At 35.7% G+C, this 21,873-nt stretch overlaps 1 protein-coding gene and 1 long non-coding RNA gene across 2 annotated transcripts; both read right to left on the bottom strand.

The window, feature by feature from the left end:
- Window positions 1–1,185: 1,185 nt before the first annotated feature.
- LOC122135967 (adhesion G protein-coupled receptor E3-like) lies at window positions 1,186–3,054 on the bottom strand. The gene is made up of 4 exons (XM_042717248.1): window positions 2,941–3,054; window positions 2,587–2,768; window positions 2,155–2,494; window positions 1,186–2,014 (listed from the first exon to the last, which is right to left on the bottom strand). The coding sequence occupies exons 1-3, from the start codon at window positions 3,041–3,043 to the stop codon at window positions 2,201–2,203; spliced, it is 579 nt and encodes a 192-aa protein (XP_042573182.1). The 5' UTR covers window positions 3,044–3,054; the 3' UTR covers window positions 1,186–2,014; window positions 2,155–2,200.
- Window positions 3,055–4,105: 1,051 nt separating this feature from the next.
- Window positions 4,106–4,791, bottom strand: LOC122135968. The gene is made up of 3 exons (XR_006153822.1): window positions 4,739–4,791; window positions 4,395–4,472; window positions 4,106–4,263 (listed from the first exon to the last, which is right to left on the bottom strand). It is a non-coding gene; the product is annotated as an uncharacterized LOC122135968 (long non-coding RNA).
- Window positions 4,792–21,873: the final 17,082 nt, after the last annotated feature.

Genomic DNA, 21,873 nt, shown 5'->3' with positions numbered 1-21,873 from the left:
TTTCTCTTCTTCCAAAAGCCAGTTCAGAATTTCCTTTATTTTACAAATTAGCTTTGCCACTGATGCATGACTTCTGTTTGTTTTTAATATATATATTTTTTTCTGTCAAACAATCCAAATTTTGACTGCATATGTGTTTAAATGTTAAAAGTTATAAATAAGGAGAGATTTAATCATTTACTGTCAAAGAATGATTCAATAAAGGATGAAGGATTCTCATTCAGATTTTAAATGTTTTCAGGGTCATTAAAAGTATAAGCCTAAACAGGTGAGAGAAATGATCATGTACATGAATCTTCTTAGAATCACATGCAGCTTGTAAAACATGAAAATTCCTGTAGATCCATAAAGGCTCTAGAGTAATTCATAAATATTTATCTCTAAATACTGTAAACATCTTAAGGGCACTGAAGAATATCTTACCTGATATAAGCTGATATACAGTGATCCTCACCCGACACTATTGTGTGCGCTGAGATGTTTGATATGTTAACTATGCATCATCCTGGTAAGGAAACTTGATCCCATGTCCACTGTTTTTCCTCAAATTCAAATCAAAATACAAATGCAATGCATGCATAAGTGAGCTAACAATACCTCACTTGTCCAGCTCCTAGAAAGTGTATTTTCATGGACTTTCCACGGCATCATATGTGTATGTGATTCAATATCAAGTTTTTACCCAATGACTCCCATTAGACTGTGATGGTTTCTGTTGGCAGCTAATGGTAACTGATCATTAGTTGTTTGTTTTCCTCAGACTACTAACATTCCCTTCTTAATTCCCCTTAATTAACACTTCAAGACTCATATATCCCTCAGACTCTCATTACTGACTCATGTAGTAAAAATAACTAAATCTGTGCATATATGAGTATAAAGATTATTAATGTTGCATTTTAAATGTAGAAATTCTCTGAACAATGGCTTGATTTAATACATTTCAAACAAGGTTATTCTTAAATGAAAGGGAATCTATTGTGGAGCTTTTTTCTTTTTTTCTTTGGTGCAATGTTTTGAACAATGGATTTATTTTATATATTTAAAATTTTGTTATATTTATTTTGGATTAAATAAATAAATAAAATGCATTAAAATAATAGAGGAAAACCTGAATGTGTTTTAATTACAAATTCAAGCTACATGACATTGCAGATTCACTTTGATTATGTGTTTATTTCCTCCTCAAATTCAAATTCAAATACAAATTCATACCTAACAATAGCTCACATGTCCAATTCCTATGAATTGTATATTGAGTGGCCTTCTACGGTATCATATGTGTAATTCCACATCAAGTTTTTTTTTATGTTTTAATCCAATGACACCAACTGGACTGTGATGGTTGCTATAATGTTGGCAGCTGCTGGTAATTGGTCATTATTAGTATTTCCCTCAATTCAGAGTAAGTCTATTAGGGAGCCCTTTTCTTTTGCAAAAATACAAATACTACATTATTGCTTATTTTATTAAGATATTTTGTAACAGAAATGCATTAAAATAGTTAACGAATAAAATAGATGCCACCTGAACAAAAGTAAAATGCAATCTACTCATTCACAAGTTTTAAAACAAAAATTCAAGCCACATGACAATACAGATTTACTTTGAATGAGACATTATCTGATCACAGAGTTATTTTTATAGTTTAGTTTTAAATGTATATCATAATATCCAGAAAACCTGTGGCCTTCCCTTTTGAAAAATCACACATTTTGTATGAAGCATATAGATAATTTAAAGTAATAAACAGTACTATAACATGGTTCCTTACAGGAAAAACAGTTAGATTTCTGAGCCCAACAAACAAAAATATTTATTTAAAAAATGATAACTATTATAACTTTACAACTCAATTATGATTCCATTCAATGTAACTTAATTTGCTATTTCCCTTTATCATATGCACATTCACTCACATTTTTAACCAACATTTGCAGAAAGTTTTATTTGTACAAATATGCTTTTTACCCTCCACCAAGAAAATCCTGCATTTCCTGTACTGCTGCATGACCTGGAGAAGAATGAAATGAGAGGAGCTGAGTGACTTCAATCTGACCATTAAACCTTAAAAGACTGGACAAAATAGCGCTGTTAGGGCTGTTTTATTTCCATCTAAACAAATTAACAACAAACAAACAAAAAACAACTCACTGTTCACTGCTGTAGGTTTCAGAAACCAGAGGAACCACATATCCAATCACACATGGAAATAAACTGCTATGAAAATGACAAGGGTCAAAAGGGCCAAACTGAAGACCACCCCCACGGTCACATACACGAAAATCAACAGAAGCAGCTGTAAGTTGCTCTGAGATAACATATCAGACACATAGTATGGATGGCTGGTTTGCATGATGAGAGCGAATATTGACAGATGATCACAGGAACACACAGTGTAGTGTCTGTTGGTCTCTAAAACAGAACAACCATCTACAATCCACTCGCTGATATTCCAGTTCACACAGGACAGAGAGCCACTGGGATCAAACTCCTGAAAAAGAAGAAGAAAATAATAAAACACTGGATATAAGATGTTTTCGGATCAGTTCTCAGGTTGGTCAAAAGCACATTTCAGTCTCTCACTCTGATGTGTCTGAAGGTGAAGTTGACTGGTTTGGTGAGTGTAGTGTTGGTGGTTTTGGGAAGAGTAGCTGAGATCACAGTGGACATCATGGTTTTAATCGTGTCTTCTGGTGTGTTGAAGAAGTCTGGCTTCAGTAGATTCTCCATTGTGTTGTAGCTCATGAAAGCCACAGCAGCTGATCCTGTGTGACAGAAATACAAAACAGTTAAAACAACATAAAAATAATTTTAAAAAAATCTGAAACGTATGTATATGTGGTTTCATGGTAATGCTATGACATCAATCTAAGATCTTCTTTTTTTTTTTAAATTTTTTTTTTTTTATTCAGTCACACATAGAAGCATTTGACATACTTTCATTGTTGTTCCTGGCGATCCCAATGAGATCGATGTCCATAGAAGAATTTGTCGTGTCAAGTTGAGTGATTTGATCTAAGTAGACCAGTGGTCCAACCATGAAGACTTGACCCTCTGATCAAAAACAAACAACCGGTTATGGGCTATATCAACTGTTTTTTTTTTTTTTTTTTTTCTAAAGTCCAATTTAGTCATTCACTTTACATAAAATAAAAACAAATAAATAATAAAATAATATAATCAAAATAATCAAATAAAACTGTAATGTTTGTAACCTGCTGTCGGTGAGTCAAGTCTGTTATGCTTCATCAAGTCTGTTCTGGTCAAGTCTGTGTATCTTGTTTGGATTATGTTTGGAATTTGGATTTCACTGTAAATAAACTGCACTTGGGTTCATCACTACACTCGCCTTCAGTAGATTGATCGTTTTATATATATATATATATATAAATATTATTCCCTCAAAGCCTTCAAAAGCGGCTGATGGAGTTTAAACTTAACATCAAACTTCTTATGATTCATAAAGATGCTGATAAAGATGTTTCTGTTCGGCTTGAGTCATGCATCTTCGGAAGCAGAGCCGGGCGGAAAGTTACAAAAAATGTTGTGCACACTGGCATGCGAAAAGGAGCCTCACGCACTCAACCACTCCTTTATGACCTCATTTTCACCGCGGGCAGCTTTGCACTCAAGCAGACGCAGCAAGTGTAAACCAGGCTTTAGATTATTTTGTCGAGTCTTGTCTTCATATCATTTTGTAGTCAAATCTGTCCCATCAATGGCGTTGTGAAGGCGCTTGTCGTCTTTAGGCTGCTTTTTGGAAGGCGAACCTTGCTTTGCATCCCGTTTGAATCTGTCCCATCAGGATGGCTCTTGTGAAATGACTTGTCGTTAAAAACTGCTTTTTGGAACCCCTATGTGGCAACTTAAAGAGTGGCTTTTTGTATTTGGTTTTCTTTTTTGGGGTGGTTTTTGGAAGGTGAATTTGGTTGATTGCGTTCTTTGATTTCTGTCTATTGTGTTTTTTGGGTTGTTTTTTAGCTCGTGGTTGTGATGAATTAATTGTTGATTTATGTCTGATGTGGAGTGCGTAAAAGTATATTATGATTCACAATGCATGTGTATGCTGCACTCGTTGTTGGTTTATGACTGATGTTGTCACTTGTGACTGTCAGCTTCACTAATGTAGAGATGAGTTTCTCACTGGTTTTTAACACACGGTTTCCATAGGAGGCTAGTTCAGTTGGGCTTGCTGATGATGATGACTCTAACAATCTTCTCTGAAGCGTTGAAGACCATATTCAAAATGTTCACCACAGTCTAATTTATTGATCAGAAAAATGTGGGTACATGTAACTTCCAAAAGAGACAATAAAACATCGCTGACATGTCTTTTGTTATGTAAATTACAAATATTGGATTATTTTATGATTTTAGTCTTGAAGACTTACGCTCAAAGGAACCACTTGAGCTGTAATGTTCTCTGTCTGCTCAAGTAGATTTTGAAGACATCCTCCAGCAGTCTGGCTCTGAAATCAAAATTGAGCTTTATACAGTAAATGAAACAGATTTTGTGATTAAAAAAAACCAAAAACAAATATGAATAGCAAACCAAATGTAATTTGTTTATGTAACAATCAATAATAATAATAAAAAAAAAATAGAAAATCACATTCATATTTCAAATATCCACATTGCAAATCTTATTTTCTTATCTCTTATTATGTCTTTGGACTATTATGGACAGAAGCTGTGAGTCCAACTCTAAAACTTCAATTTCAGAAACTCAACTTACAGTGCATCCCTCCGGCAGCATAATATTTCTAACTGCAATGACAGAAATCAGTGGGAAGACAAATATTAAAACAAACTAGCAAATGAAAAAGACATTTGGGATAGCCTATTTGGGATAGCCATTTTTTTTTACATTAAATTTACATTTAAAAGCATGAAACTAAAATCTAAAGGTGACTAATTTGTCACTCAAAGTCTTATCAGCATTTATTAACAATCATACTAAATAATCATACAATCATACTTATTTATTGCACCATATGGAAACTATGCAAATTTCACTTAAAGGCATAGTTCACCCAAAAATGAAAATTTTTACCAAGCTAATAACATAGCTTAAAGGGATAGTTCCCTCAAAAAAAAAAAAAACTGCAGAATACATATCAAGATATTTTTGATGAAATCCGAGGATCTGCCTCCATAGACAGCAAGGGTACTACCACATTCAAGGTCCAGAAAGGTACCAAGAACATCGGCAATATGTGACATCAGTGGTTCAGTCGTAATTTTATGAAGCTACAAGATTACTTTTTGTGAACAAATAATAAAAATAAAAATAAAATAAAGGCTTTATTCAACAATTCATCTCCCCAAGTCACCCTCTGCCTCCATTATTGAGAGTACCACACAGTATGTGCCTGCTTTCCTCTGAACGTAAATAGAGTCGTCAATTTCTTTGATTTATTTATTTACTTTTTTGTGCACAAAAAGAATTCTAATAACTTCATAAAATTAAGGTTGAACCACTAGTGTCACATTGACTATTTTAACATTGTCCTTAATGCGTTCCTGTGCCTTGATCGTGGTAGGACCCTTGCTATCTATGGGAGGGTCAGAGAGCTCTCGGATTTCTTCAAAAAAAATCTTAATGTGTGTTCCGAAGATGAACGAAGGTCTTATGGGTTTGGAATAAGTTTGGGTTAGTAATTAATGACCGAACTATCCCTTTAATAACCACAGCTCTGATAACAGTGAACTGATGCTAATGAAACTGTGCAAAATGCTACAAATGCACATTTCATAAACTCTTTGTTCCCTTGTCTATGTCAGGAATGTGCAAAAGATTCATGTAAATATAATTACCTGCACAGTAGGCTGACCAGGACAGAGTTGGTCTAATCAACTCATAGACATAATAAATTGCCTGGACAGGCTTTGACTTTAATGGGGTAAGACCCGTAATAGCAGCAGTCATTGTTCCAGTGACCGCAGACATCTCGAGTGACGACTCCATCTTGAACTCTTGGGTGTCCCACCACGAATCCACAGTGGGGGCAGCAGTGCCACAGCTGTACTGAGCAACACATGTGTCTGGGATCTGAGTGCTCAGACCGTTAATGAAGAGACGATACCAGCCGCTCCAGGGGAAATATATATCATACATGTAGTAGTTTGATGACTGATTGCTGGTGGCTCTCCGTGGATCGTCCAGCACAGTGTAGTTGTAGCAGGGATCAACAGTGAGATTAGCTGTAATGGAAAAATATATATGAAAAATATGTTGTTTAAAAAAAAATTTAAAAAAAAATATAATACATTTTCTTAAAATAAACAGCCCACCATTTACAGCATACGTAAAAAGAATTTACGAATTTACATCGTAACTTTTTTTTTGTAATTATAGTATACCTATTCAGTACCTCCGTGTAAGTATAAGGGAATAAAATGTGAAGGGGAAATAAAGGTTTTCCACGACCTGGAAAATTACAAATTATTTATACTGTAAGAATTTTGAAACTAAGGGGTACCTATTCTAATATTACCTGGAATGTATGACCTACTTTGCTAAACAGCAATCTTATATTTGCAAACAATTTAGGGAACTGGAAACATCTGGAATGGCGCTTGACGATGAGTCTCAAGCAAAGATTTTTGCAAAATAGACGGACTGGAATGTGCAAAGATTTTTAAAACTAGAAGGTTTTGTCCGAGTATTTTCTCACATAATTGAGCGGTAAAGCCTGGAACTAAACAAGTTGAAATGCTGCTTGAGAGGACTGTGGATCAAAACGGTAAAATCAAAGACGGTAAAATCCTGTTTATTTGCTCTAATACACAGTTTAATCTTGACTTTCAGTGTTTATTTTGGCGTGATGGTTTGGCCGTAGTGATAGTTTATTCATCAGTGGGTGAAAACATGAATAATTAAACAAAATCTTAAATTTCTTCTTAAACAAAGTTGTTCAATATTAAACTTTTCAAAAGAATTTGGGTTTAACTTTATAAGCTGTATAAGTACGGAGTCACTTTTATTCTGAACTTTTCAGGTAGGCTTATGGTTTTTCTGTTTGCTTATAATTTTGTCAGCTGGTGTAACAAATTTTCACTCTTTATTATCTGTTGCCTGTGTTGGTTTTCTGTTGTCATATTGTGGATGATTTTAATATAAAAACCTCATTTGGGGTTCATTAAAACTCATCAGTATAGTAAGTACCAAACAATATTTGAATTAAATAAAACAGTCCTCCATGTTTATTATTATATTACCTCGTATTAATGTATTTATGACCTATTGTACTAAACAATAGTGTTGGGGTTCAAGTCCACCTTAGTCGAGTCCAAGTCTTTAACCAATCGAGGTCGAGACAGACAAGTCCATGGACAAACCACCGAGTCCAACCTCAAACCTAGTATCTTAACACTGTTTTAACCTTTACAACTAGAAAAACACAATATTCCATTTAAATGTAACAAAAGCAAACCTTGTTGCATCTTGCTATTTTGATTTTTGATTAATAACTAGTGTCCTGCTTTGCTTAGCAAACTTAAAGTCATGTAACAGAAGTTATGGATGAATTGATTCATGTATTGTGACATTTCAGAGTGAAAAAATTGGGGTGGGACTTGACTTTATTCATCGTAATTTTTTTTTTAGAAATAAATTCAAGGGTGGGGGGTAAAGGAGGTAACTTGGTGAATAATGGGACCTAAAGAGCAGAAAATGCACCTTTTATCTCAATAAAAAAAACAAGCTTTTATATCTTTTTTTTTTTATGATTTTTAGTGAAATATGAATTTTGAATAATGAAAATTAGTTTGTCTCTGCTTATTCTATCAATCAGTGTTTGAACCAATGAAGAAGAAACTGCATTTTAATTTCTGGGTAAAAAAAAAGAAAAAAAAAAAAAAAAAAAAAAGATGAATGGACGCCAAAAGTGCACGGACCCCTTAGACAGGGCATTCTGTATAATGGCACACACTGTGTATAAAAGCCTTACGTATACTTTCCATAAGTCACAGGCAACACACACCCGTTTTATTTTTAAATGCATTTATAGTTACATTAATGACAATAAATTACATTATGTAAGGAATAATTGATGACGGGCCATTGAACTATTAGAAAATAATGCACACCCAAGGTGATTTTGGACATGTAAAAACAATTGCCGCTAAAATGTTAGAAAAAAAAAAGACTTTTCTTTGAAGCTAGAAACTGTCATTTATACAAAAGCAAAAAAATAATAAACTAATGTAATAAAACTTCTCAAGCTTACTGAATGCAAGTAAAACTCTAAGTATTACTTACAAGCAAATATGATAAATAAAAAAAATATAACCCAAATATTACTTTTTTTTTTTTTTAGTTTACAAAGTTTTCCCACTTCAAGTTCAAGATATGTAAAGGCTTCTAGAAATAGCTTAACTGTAGTCTACAGACACTTCATGAAGTAATGAATGTAAAAATAATCTTCATGTGTAGGCCTATACATTAAAATTAGATGATATTGTTTAAAGTTATTAAGTGATTCAGGCAAAGCAGTAAGTGATTTTCTAATTTTTTTCATTTTGTTGTTTTTACATTATGACGCATAGGCCATAAAATCTGAGGAATAGATCAAATATTTTGACATACATCTCGCTTTCATTTTCTCCAACTGTTCAAGTTCACTTTAGACTAAAGCGGACTGCATTTACTGACGGGTCCTCCCAAAGACGGGCATTTTTACATAACCTTTCGTGTCAGTGGTGTAGCCATAATCATAATTTAAGGGAAGTTAAGCGAAAGAGGAAATCCACATGTTCGAACACGTAGGGATGGGCGAACCACTTATTTTGTTTTCGATGACACGATACCGATATGTTTCAAGGCAGTATCATGATATCCAGTAGATACCGAGGTACTGATCTTCACTTAAACTCAACTTTTAACAATTTTGAAATTTAGTAAATTATTAACTGACTAACAGTAAAATGATGTATGATAGCCACTATTACTTTGTTTAAAACACATTTAAACATCTCATAGCCTTATTGTACCCTATAGGTTATGTTTTCCTTGATCATAGGGTTCAAGCGTTTTTTTTTTGCTTGTTACGTTTGGTTGTTTTTTTTTTTTTACTGTTCATTATATCCAATTTACAAAATACTACAGTCCCTTTTTAGAAAACCCTGGTTCATTTTCATAGGAACTGCCAGTTTACCGGCTGTTTGCATGCATAAAATGCAACCTGTTTTTTCGTGACAGTTGTATGATTTATGCGATAACATTACAGAATAGAACATGATTAAGTATTAGCCTTTCAACCTTCAATTTCAATAAATTAGGTAATTGCACCAACTAATGCAGGCTACAATTTCCAATTTGTTTATCTTCGGTGAACGTAATAACGTCAAACATACTATTTGTTTTTTTTTGGTCCTGATCCTAACTGTCCTCTGGCAACATGTTCAGGGCTGCCGTTCCCAAAAGCTTTACAATGCGTCCTTATGATTAACTGTATTGGCGACAATGCACGGTTTTGAAATCACACTGGCAAAGTGAGAAAACGCTTCTCATGGGATTGGTCAGTCTTGTAAAATCAAAGGTGGAGTGAAATCCGATGATTGAGTGATGAAAGTGTTTATTCTTGATAATATTTGCTAATGTTCGTTTATTAGTCCAATGTTGTCCAACTCCTACATCAAGTATTTCGCCTATGGGTTATTTCGTATAAACTGATCTTGTACCGATGTACTACTGATCACGATCTCAGCCTGACTTCAGTACAGGCGTGATATACTGTGAGAGCGCTTCGAGTTGTGTTCGACAACAGTTCACCATCAGCCCCACAGTACTGAGACAGGCAAGGAAAAACTAATTCTGTGACATCCCGCGATATCACGTTTGTGATAACAAGAAACTGAGTCAGCTTTCAAGCTACTGGAACCAAAACTTAAAAACAAAATCCATACTGAATATCACTTTCCGTGATATAATCATTAGCAGTTGTACATCCTGTCAACTGTCCCTGGACCGCATTGGACTCGACATATTTTCGCGATTAGTGCAGTCGTAAGTTAAGTCACATGACAGTAAAAATGCACCGAATGTCCGTGGACAAGTCTGAGTACTTTTAAAAAAAAAAAAAAAAACAATGGTCCGTCGGTACAGACTCGAGTTCCGAAGTACCCTAACTCTTGTAGATAACAAACAATCGTTTTGGAGTCAATTTGTTGTAAAACCACTTAGCCTGTAACTCCATGAAACAGGGGGTAGTGCTGCTGTTGGGACCAATGAGTTTAGAGGATGAATACAATACGTGAGTTGAGATCGAATACAATATGCGTTCCTAAGGTAGTAGACCATCATGGTGAATAATAAACTCGATAGCAGAAACTCATCCTAGGAACTCCTCTCACTAGATTTTTCCAGTTTTGGTTGTTCTCCATCATGTTTTCCTGTAACAGTAGAATACTGCTACCCCATTGGTTAAATGTATAATATATATCCAATTGTACTTAAAAAGTGTATCTTCTTGTAACACTCCCCAATTCTTGCTACATCACAAGGTCCCAAACATAACACGTGTTATTTACACCGACCTGATCTCTATGATATCAAACACAACTCTTAAATGACAAGTTAAAATGGTAATACTTTTAAAAGTAATGTCGTTACAATGTTTGCTTGCCTAGAACTGTGCTACTTACTGTTAGGCTGCTTGTTCAACGTGTAGTTTAAAGTAACTACGTTCGCTCTATTTGTAAATCAAAAAAGTAATCTGATTACAGTACATAATAACGTTAATTTGTAATGTGTTTACCCCACCCAATACAGGTTACAGTTGTAGATGACAGAGCTACACATGTTTAAAATTTTGGTCGTCCCTGTTTATCTTAACATGCACAGATCACTGTGAGCAGCTCTAATGCCTTGATTTACAGTATCTGCAAAATCTTTATCTGTGATCACTTTTCGCTAACGCTCTCGGTAGTCCAAAAACCAGCTTTTATTGAAATCAAGTTCAGGAAAACGCACTTTCATAACGGAATTGTTATCCAGATTTTTATCACATTATGATGTAATAGTCCAAACAAACAGACCTTCTCTGGCAGATCAGATCAATGCCCTACACTGTCAACAAAGTGATACTTCTATATTTCCGCAATACAAATGCTGTGCTGTGCATACAGTCGCAATGCAAGCATTACAAGTCATAGAGTTTATTAATTAAATTTACAACAGGACATTGGAGGCAAATTAATTAGAATTAATCACATGAGATACTTACACAGGGCAATCGCAATTCAAACATTGAGGGTGCGTAAATTTACGATGAACTCAAACTAAGTTACAAAGGTGAGAGCAAAAATACTGTTTTTTTTGTTGTGACAAAACACATGTGAAGGCCCGGCTGCACGCCTTCTTACCTCGAATGTCGCGGGTTGCACATGTCTAACGCCCCCCCATACCTACTCTGATTGGTTCGCTCGGGAAAAGTCAGGCTTTCTCGAGACTGGAAGCCACCAAGGGCCGTCGTCATACATGATTAGGAAAGTGTGTGCGTAGTGTGGTGTACACCTGTTAAAAATACTACACTCCTAATGTACTCGTACTTATTAAAAATTGTGGCAACAGATTACAAGCATATCTTAAATTCTTAACGGGAATTTACTACATATAGAATCAGTGAAATTTAACATCATATGAAATGTATAGAAATTCTAACCATTCAAAATGAGTCAACTAGCACAAAAAAGTACAAGTTTAAAAAAAAAAAAAATTCTTATGAGAAAGACAAAACAAAACACGATGCGAATGAAATACTATGTTATGCAATACCAGGGCCAGAGGTTGGTGATTAAGAAACACAGCGCAAGAATGTAATTCACAAATTCATGTTTTATTGGTTGACTTTACATGGAGATGATACCAGGCACTTGTGGGATTCCAAAGCGTTATGGTGTGTTCAAGACCCCCCACAACAGAAGTTTATTGAAGACACCTGATTTAACAAACAGAAATCACCTGAAGTGGAATCAATCTACATTTTGGTTACCATGTCTACGGTGGTCGGTGTTTTTGCTTTAGTTGAGCCGTCGAGTTTGACTCCTTAAACTTTTAAACCATTTGTGTTGGTTGCACTTACCGTTCCAATTCGTAATCCATGCAGCTTAGCGACAGAAGCCAAAAAGTCGAATGTAGATCATCGGTCGGTGTGTGGTGTTGTTTAGGTACAGTCATAGTATTGATTCTTGATTTTCTGAGTATTGGTTGTATATCTTAATCATCACAAGGCGTGTTACCTTGTATTGATGCGAACAGTGTAAAAAGTCTGGTATTTTCAGCATAATCAGAGAGACGTTCTTAGAAGCACTTCGATACACAACATTAAAAAAAAAAAGATTTTTTTTTTTTCATTTAGGCAGCACCGGCCCTAACCAATTAAATCAGGGCTGTAGAACCGTACACCACGTGTGACTGACCCGAAAAGCGGTTTGCAGACTGCAATCTTCTCGGTTGGTGCACCAAAGTCACAACTCCAATTTTTAGCTAGCGATTGTGTTGTGTGTGCTTTACAGGTCATCTCTTGTATAAACTCTCTGGTAGTCATAGTGCTCGTTTGTCCACCTATCTTCTTGCGCGAGATAGTACCATTCTCATCTGGTTCTTGATGCTGACTGTGGTGCCTAAAAATAAGTCTTTTTTTTTCTCCGTCTCGCAACTGAACAACTTTTTTTTTTAATCAGAATTCTTAACTTCTGATTTTACAGAACAACTTTTTGGGTGTATAGTCCTTACTTGTCTCTTGAATTAACAGGGGCGTGCAATACTGGCAATGCTAAGTTAAGCTCCGATTAACAAGCTCTAGCTTTGTAAACCCTCTAGAGCCAATCAATGATTATGTAAAATCATCACCAAAACCCCTGATGCAGTGACTTTACTCTTAGAATGGCTAGCTGTTTTATAAAGCTCAGTTCTCCAACAGCCATTACATCAATGTCATATTAAAAGTGCTCAAGGGTCAAGAGACCGACCTAAGCAAATTCACGGACCACGATAGACGTCGCGGTGGTCCTTTCGCACCTCCGCACATGCTATAAAAGTTGACCCTTAACCCCTTTCTTGCCTACTTCAGGTGATCTTCCTGGTTTGTGAACTTAGGTGTCTTCTAATACCTCTGTCTTCGGTTTACTCTGCTCGGGCCTTGAAGATCACAATACTGTTGTAACGATTATGCCTGAGTATCATTCTATATAGCAACAAAAATGCATGAATTTTGTTAAGAAGGCGATGTGGACAACTGACATGTGGTCATCGCCATAGCTAAGGTTTCTCACATGGGGCTTGTTTCCATTGATCTGCCCCTACTACCTGTCTGTGCTCCCTGTTTCATTGTATAACATAGCATTCTATTTACGTCGTCATAGTGTTTTTTTGTTATTGTTTAGTTGGTTATGTTTTTTTTTTGCTCTCCTAATGAAATCAATATTTTTTGTGTAAAATTTTACTTAATTTTTTTCATGTTCTTCTACTACATCATTTTGAATGCACCGTTTGTCGCTTGTAAGCATCTAATTTGATTTAATGTCTAATAAATTGCTATCTACTGTGTTGTAAATTTCATATAATTCAGAGTCAGGATGACATTGGATCTTCTCTGCGATTAAAGTTTTCAGCAAACAACAATTTTTCTAGCTCTGTGAGTAAATACAAGTCGAATCGGTTCTGTATTCTTCTTTCATACAGTGTAACTTCTACCATTCATTAACATTCAATAAACCCAAAATATGTTTCTACCACCGCACTTCCACTTGCTGTTTTTGTGTGTTTTTTTTTTTCTCTTATTTTTTCTTGCCTTTGTTCACTTATGTCTTGAAAGGAACAGGACAATAAATAAACACGAGGAAAATATACATAGACTTTGCAATGAAATAACCTCGGACGGGCCGGAGCAAGGACCAACTGTAACATAGAGAAAGCAAAAGACAAAATGTAGGAGATACACTGGGGACAGATGCTGAGACAGTTGTGCAATTGGAAATCGTAAACAACATGCGATGAATATTCTAATTGAAGTTGTCGCTTTCAAAAGTAGATTTGTGTTAGTGTATTTAGAACCATGAAACACAACTGTGCATTGCTTAATGAGAAAACTACACTGTACAACATCATCGCTAAACATCAGTTGTATAAAATGTGTTTGACATCACCCTTTGGCAGATGACACGCCTGCATCTCTCAGAGTGCACACAGTCATGTGCGATCCCCCATCCTCTTGACCAACAATTTATCAATGTAGACGTCCACTCCCAAACACCAGACCATCTCCAACCATATTTGTCCAAATCCTTCTCCAAATAAGCAAAACTCTTTGCCTCTACAACACTCCCACAGCCCAGTTCTCTACACAACCACTGCTGCGTCTATCAAATCCCAACGATCATCACACACTGTTCCCCAGTTTCCATTGTGGAGAACCTCCACTCTTCCAGAACAGAGGTTGGGTCCATTCACCAACCTGACAGCGCTTTTAATCACAAACGATATAAAAAAACAGAAGAAACGGTCATTTCATTTTTTTTTTTTTTTTTTTTTTTTTTTTGCATGTTTTGTTTTTTATTTTTTGATCGTGACATAAAGTAATAAATATAGCTGCAAGCAGCAATGATGGGCCCAAGCCCATGGTGGCATCAGGAAAAATTGTGCCACAGACTACTGCATTTTAGCCTCTGTTGATTTAAAGCAATGAAAGAGTTATTCTACAATAAGTATATGTTTTTGAGCTGCTGTGAGGTTTGTATGAGATTGTGCTGTCTCAATGATTTAATTATATATATATATATATATATATATATATATATATATATATATAATATATTCATAAATCGTAATATAATAATAATAATTATAAGATATAATAATTTTGTGTATTTGGGTTGTAATGCAATGTGTTTATGCGGTTAAAGGTTATTATTAAAGGTTATATTATTTTCCACATAATGTACATTATTGTTGCTCCTCTTTGGCCTTTCTGAAACATTATTGATGATTTTTACAAAGCTCATCATTCTTAAAAAAAGCCAGCTATCCAGTGCCGTTGTGATTGGCTGAATGCCTCAAGCGTGTGACGGTAATGTTACGCCCCTTACCATACTGTGATGCCATCTCCCGCAAACGATGAGACAAAACCAATAAAATCCATTACAAACGAGGCGTTTTTTTTTTTTTTTGCATCCAGTGAGGACATAATTATGGATTATAATGACTTATACTGTGCTTTTGTGCGTTACATTGTGTATCGCGCTGCATAAACATAAATCCATAACTGCATTAGTGTTGTGTAACACGACAAAACAACAAGCGCTACTCTACACCTGCTCAAAACTCACGTTTGAATCATCAGTGGCAAATTCTTTAAATATGTAAACATGCTTTACAGAAGCGCCCAGACTGTCCCTTGCAAAGTTGGAACTGCCCCCACTTAATAGAAACAGCCTTTGTGCACAGAAGCATTGTAGGTTACTGATTCAGGAAAAAGTCCTCATCCTCCGTAAAATTTACTGCACACATCTGAATATTTGGGTTGAGCTGTTCTGGAACAGTGTTGTAAATACACCTTAACCACTGATTTCTAGTTGTGTCCCTCTTTTGGAAGGCCAAACAAAGTAGCTTCGCTTTCACAATGAAAAACACCAGGATCTCCACGACATGGCATGGTGGTGGCAACATCGAGAACAAAAGTCACACACCTTTTTTTTTGCGTGCGTTAACAATTGGGCGGCGTTATGCAAATCTTCCAACATCGTGGCATAGACATGTGGGGGGGGTGTTTAGAACGAGCCGTTTTTAGGGGGGTGTGGTTGACTCATATAATTTTATAAATAATATCTCTTTGGATTTGAGACTTAAGTCTTTGCAACTTGGCAGATATTCTTTATGCACCAAGAGCTTGTAACACTCCACAGAAAGGCTCGAGTCCCAAGTCAAGTCCGAGTAAAATGCATAGGAGTCCGTGACAAGCCTGAGTCCTTTAAAAAAAAAAAAACTGTACTCGAGACCCGGACTCGAGTCCGAGTACCCTAACTCTACTAAACAACAATCGTTTTGGAGCAACTTGTTGTAGTCACTTACCCTGTAACTACATGAAACAAGGAGGTAGTTGCTGGGTGTGACAAAGGAGTTTTAGAGGCAATACAATACGGGAGTTGAGATCGAATACAATATGCGGGCACCAATGGAGTAGAGGGTGAAACAATATTCCTAAATACAATACACTGCACCAATGGAGTAGACTAGATTTCCAGTTTTGTTGTTCTCCATCATGTTTTCCTTTAATAGTAGAATATGTACCCCCCATGGTTAAATGTATAATATAATACCAATGTATTTTAAAAAGTGTATCTTCTTGCTACATCACTCCCAAACATAAAATCTTTATTACACAGACCTGAATCTCATGATATCAAAACACAACTCTAAAATGACAAGTTACAGTCAGTGTTGGGTAAAGTGACTTTTAAAAGTAATGTTACAATGTTGTGTTATTAACTGTGTCACTTACTGTAGCTGCTTTTCAATGTATTTTAAAGTAATACATCGCTTTCTTTGTAACATCAAAAAAAGTAATCTGATTACAGTACATAATAAACGTTAATTGTAATGTGTTACCCCCAATACAGGTTAAAGTTGTAGATGACAGTAGACGACACATTTAACATTTTGGTCTCCCTGTTTATCTTAACATGCACAGATCACTATGAGCTCTAATGCCTGATTTACAGTATCTGCAAAATCTTTATCTGTGATCATTTGTAACGCCTCTCGTTAGTCCAAAAACAGCTTTTATTGAAAATCAATTTTAGAAAACGACTCATTTCAGATTTTATCACATTATGATGTAATAGTGCAACAAAAGACCTTCTCTGCAGAATCAGATCAATGCCTACTTCTACATTTTACGACAAAATAAAACCAAAAAATATGTTTTTTGTTTGTTTGTTTGTTTTTTAGGAAAACAATTTTTAAAAATTAGGAAAATATCTAGTGCAATGAATACAGGCAAGACAAACGGGAACATAGAGAAAGCAAAGACAAAATAGAATACACATGTGACAGTTGTGCAATTGGAAATGTAAACAAAATTAAATATTCTAATGAAGGTCCTTTCAAGTAGATTGTGTTATTTAGAACATGAAACACTACTGCATTGTTAATGAGAAAATACACTGTACAACATCACAGCTAAACATCAGTTGTATAAATGTGTTTGACTCACCTTGGCAGATGACTCCTGCATCTTCAGAGTGCACACAGTCATGTGATCCCCATCCTCTTGACAAACAGTTTTATCAATGTAGATTCACTCCCAAGACACCAGACATCATCCAACCATATTTGTCCAGATCCTTCTCCAAAATAAGCAAAACTCTTTGCCTCTACAACACTCCCACAGCCCAGTTCTCTACACACCACTGCTGCGTCTGTTAAATCCCAACGATCATCACACACTGTTCCCCAGATTCCATTGTGGAGAACCTCCACTCTTCCAGAACAGAGGGTTGGGTCCATTCCCCAACCTGACAGCTTTTAATCACAAACGATATGAAAAAACAGAAGAAATGATCTTGATTTTTTTTTTTTTTTTTTGCTTTTGTTTGTTTTTAATTTTGATGAGATAAAGTAGTAAATATAGCTGCACAGCAGCAATGATGGGCACAAGCCCTGGTGGCATCACGAAAATTGTGCACAGCAGGATACTGCATTTTAACCTCTGGTGAGTTTTAAAGCAATGAAAGAGTTATTCTACAATAAGTATAAGATTGTTGTTTATTACACAGACCTGATTCTCATGGTACCAAACACAACTCTAAAATAACAAGTTACAGTCAGTGTTGGGGAAAGTGACTTTTAATAGCAGTGGTGGACAGTAACGGAATAGCTTTACTTCGTTACTGTACTTAAGTACATTTTTCAAGTATCTGTACTTTACTGGAGTAGTTTTATTTTTAGTAACTTTTACTTTACTACATTCCAAAGCATAAGATCGTACTTTTTAATTAACTACTACATTTCATAAAATACATCGTTACTCATTATAATAGGCTATATCACGTGCTCTGACACGCAGAAGCGGTTTCTGATTCAAGAACGAACTGATTCTTTTCAATGAAGCTTTTAAATTGGTTCGCAAATCGCACCAAAAGATTAATTCATGAATTAGAATGATTCGATTTGCAGCTGTTCTAGAGTCAAAAACTCACTGATTCAAATGAACCGTTTAGTGCGCGTGCGACTGATGCTGCTAAACGTAAGGTACTAATGTCGAATTTTAGGATTAAAGATATAATGAAGATATTTTGTAAATTTTCTACCGTAAATATATCAAAACTTAATTTTTGATTGGTAATATGCATTGCTAAGAACTTCATTTAGACAACTTTAAAAATTATTTTCTCAATGTTTAGATTTTTTTGCTCCCTCAGATTCCAGATTTTCAAATAGTTGCATCTCAGCCAAATATCATCCTTTCCTAACAGCTTATTTATTCAGCTTTTGGATGATGCATAAATCTCAATTCGAAAAAACTGACCCTTATGACTGGTTTTGTGGTCCAGGGTCACAAATCTGTTTTCTCTGAGGTACAACGCAGTGTATCTTCACAGTGAACATTACTACATCACTCTCATCAGCGTAGTCCATATCAACAACAAAAATATATTTTTGACTCCATATATTGGTTATTTTGAGAAAATTCCAGGTATTTTGAGCAGTAGGATCAGGGTTTCCCATACATTGATTTATTTGTGGCGGGCCGCCACAATATCTAAACTGACCGCCACAAATAGATCTTCAAAAAGCCTTTGACTTTGTTGCATAAACATGAGCACTGCACATTTAAAAATCAAAAACCGGCATGGGTGTTTTTTTATATCACTGTACAGTCGTGGCCAAAAGTTTTGAGAATTACATAAATATTGGAAATTGGAAAAGTTGCTGCTTAAGTTTTATAATAGCAATTTGCATATACTCCAGAATGTTATGAAGAGTGATCAGATGAATTCCATAGTTCTTCTTTGCCATGAAAATTAACTTAATCCCAAAAAAAAACCTTTCCACTGCATTTCATTGCTGTCATTAAAGGACCTGCTGAGATCATTTCAGTAATCATCTTGTTAACTCAGGTGAGAATGTTGACGAGCACAAGGCTGGAGATCATTACGTCAGGCTGATTGGGGTTAGAATGGCAGATTTTACATGTTAAATGGAGGGTGATGCTTGAAATCATTGTTCTTCCATTGTTAACCATGGTGACCTGCAAAGAAACGCGTGCAGCCATCATTGCGTTGCATAAAAATGGCTTCACAGGCAAGGATATTGTGGCTACTAAGATTGCACCTAAATCAACAATTTATAGGTTCATCAAAAACTTCAAGGAAAGAGGTTAAATTCTTGTAAAGAAGGCTTCAGGGCGTCCAAGAAAGTCCAGCAAGCGCCAGGATCGTCTCCTAAAGAGGATTCAGCTGCGGGATCGGAGTGCCACCAGTGCAGAGCTTGCTCAGGAATGGCAGCAGGCAGGTGTGAGCGCATCTGCACGCACAGTGAGGCGAAGACTTTTGGAAGATGGGCCTGGTGTCAAGAAGGGCAGCAAAGAAGCCACTTCTCTCCAAAAAAACCATCAGGGACAGATTGATCTTCTGCAGAAAGTATAGTGAATGGACTGCTGAGGACTGGGGCAAAGTCATATTCTCCGATGAAGCCCCTTTCCAATTGTTTGGGGCATCTGGAAAAAGGCTTGTCCGGAGAAGAAAAGGTGAGCGCTACCATCAGTCCTGTGTCATGCCAACAGTAAAGCATCCTGACACCATTCATGTGTGGGGTTGCTTCTCATCCAAGGGAGTGGGGCTCACTCACAATTCTGCCCAAAAACCCAGCCATGAATAAAGAATGGTACCAAAAACACCCTCCAACAGCAACTTCTTCCAACAACCCAACAACAGTTTGGTGAAGAACCAATGCATTTTCCAGCACGATGGAGCACCGTGCCATAAGGCAAAAGTGATAACTAAGTGGCTCGGGGACCAGAATGTTGAAATTTTGGGGTCCATGGCCTGGAAACTCCCCAGATCTTAATCCCATTAAGAACTTGTGGTCAATCCTCAAGAGGCGGGGGGGACAAACAAAAACCCACTAATTTCTGACAAACTCCAAGAAGTTATTTATGAAAGAATGGGTTGCTATCAGTCAGGATTTGGCCCAGAAGTTGATTGAGAGCATGCCCAGTCAAATTGCAGAGGTCCTGAAAAAGAAGGGCCAACACTGCAAATACTGACTCTTTGCATAAATGTCATGTAATTGTCGATAAAAGCCTTTGAAACGTATGAAGTGCTTGTAATTATATTTCAGTACATCACAGAAACAACTGAAACAAAGATCTAAAAGCAGTTTAGCAGCAAACTTTTTGAAAAACTAATATTTATGTAATTCTCAAAACTTTTGGCCACGACTGTATTTCAGAAGGAAACAGACTGTTTTCAGAAAATTTTCTATGTAAATTTAATTTAATCTTGCCTGTAATGCCTGATAAAGCAGCGTTTTTGAGATTAGCTTCTTTGTATACAGCCGTTACCAGAGAAACCTTTATCTCCCCCGCGCTTAAAAGTGCCCTCTGCTGGCAGAAAAATGAATTTGCATATAGACTGTATATATATGGGGGCGGGGGAGCTGCTACAAATAGAATGTAAGGCTGTGGGAAACACTGAGGATTATAAAAAAAATGTGCTAATATAAAATTAAATTAAGTAGCCTATATAAAATTGCTAAATAAATCTATCACTACTTTTTTACTTAAGTACATAAAAAATCAAGTACTTTTGTACTTTCACTTGAGTTAAATTTAAAAAGGAGTACTTTTACTTTTACTGGAGTAATATTTTATTATACGTATGTGTTTTACTCAAGTACTTGATTTGTGTACTTCGTCCACCACTGTTTTTATTTATTTGGTTTTTTTTTTTTGTACGTATCTGTTTTTTTAATCTGTTTGTTGTTTTGTTCATTGCAGAACATACGTTGGTGAACAAGTGATGTAGCTAAATTTCCCCATCAAAAATAGTATCTGATTACAGTACATAATAACATTACTTTTAATGTGTTACCCCCAATACAGGTTACAGTTGTAGATGACAGTAGACGACACATTTAACATTTTGGTCTCCCTGTTTATCTTAACATGCACAGATCACTGTGAGCTCTAATGCCTGATTCACAGTATCTGCAAAGCTTTATCTGTGATCATTTCTAACGCCTCTCGTTTAGTCCAAAAACAGCTTTTATTGAAATCAAGTTAAGAAAATGACTTATTTCAGATTTTGTCACATTATGATGCAATAGTGCAACAAAAGACCATCTCTGCAGAATCAGATCAACGCCTTCTGGAGCAATTTGTTGTTGGCTCCACCCACTGGGGCATTAGTGAGATGAGAAAGGAGAGAGAAGCAATACAGCATCACTGGACAAAAAAAAATAACATCACCTTCCAGAGGATCCTAATACTAGGGAAAGTGGTTATTTATTTTCAACTATCCCTCACGAAGATGAACCATTGTTTTAATACAAATAAAACCAAAACATATGGTTACTACAGGCCATGATAAACAAATTAACTATGGTTTTACAAATAAAACCAAAACATATGGTTACTACAGGCCATGATAAACAAATTAACTATGGTTTTTGTAATATGCCAAAAAACAGACTTTTACTGCACTGTAAAAATAAATAAATAAATAAATCCTAATTTTATCATTTTAATCCTATAACTTTTTACAGTATTTTTCTGTAATTTTAAATTGTTTAAAACTATGTAAAATTACTAAAATTATCTGTAAATTAACAGCTTGACTGTTTATGTTATGGATTATATTATTAAT

This window comes from Cyprinus carpio, chromosome B1, assembly GCF_018340385.1.
Source record: "Cyprinus carpio isolate SPL01 chromosome B1, ASM1834038v1, whole genome shotgun sequence".
Taxonomy (NCBI): domain Eukaryota; kingdom Metazoa; phylum Chordata; class Actinopteri; order Cypriniformes; family Cyprinidae; genus Cyprinus; species Cyprinus carpio.
This window is presented reverse-complemented; position numbering and strand designations above follow the sequence as displayed.